At 62.6% G+C, this 286-nt stretch overlaps 1 protein-coding gene across 1 annotated transcript in view; it reads left to right on the forward strand.

Moving 5' to 3' along the window:
- The window catches only part of LOC104494177 (serine/threonine-protein kinase Nek8-like), a gene marked incomplete at both ends in the record, with an annotated part of 1,924 nt that extends 1,709 nt beyond the window's left edge, over window positions 1-215 (forward strand). Inside the window, one exon of the mRNA XM_010136979.1 lies at window positions 33-215. Within this exon, the coding sequence (XP_010135281.1) occupies window positions 33-215 (183 nt within the window). The remainder of the gene's footprint in view (window positions 1-32) is intronic.
- Window positions 216-286: the final 71 nt, after the last annotated feature.

Consider the following 286-nt stretch of genomic DNA (forward strand, 5'->3'; position numbering starts at 1 on the left):
GGGAGGCCCGTCTGTGGCGAGCTCTGCGCGCAGCACGGTGTCTGTATCCTCTGCAGACGGCGAGGTGTGCACGTGGGGAAAAGGAGCCCGGGGACGCCTGGGCAGGAAGGACGAGGACACGGGAGTGCCGAGGCCGGTGCAGCTGGAGGAGACACATCCATACGTGGTGACCTCCGTAGCCTGCTGCCACGGGAACACGCTGCTGGCAGTAAAGCGTGAGTAGAGGCTTTGTAACTGATTTCTGCCACGAGAGCCCAGCCAGACACAATGGAGCTGTGCAACGTAA

The sequence above is a fragment of the Buceros rhinoceros genome, unplaced genomic scaffold, assembly GCF_000710305.1.
Source record: "Buceros rhinoceros silvestris isolate BGI_N320 unplaced genomic scaffold, ASM71030v1 scaffold39975, whole genome shotgun sequence".
In the NCBI taxonomy this organism is placed as follows: Eukaryota; Metazoa; Chordata; class Aves; order Bucerotiformes; family Bucerotidae; genus Buceros; species Buceros rhinoceros.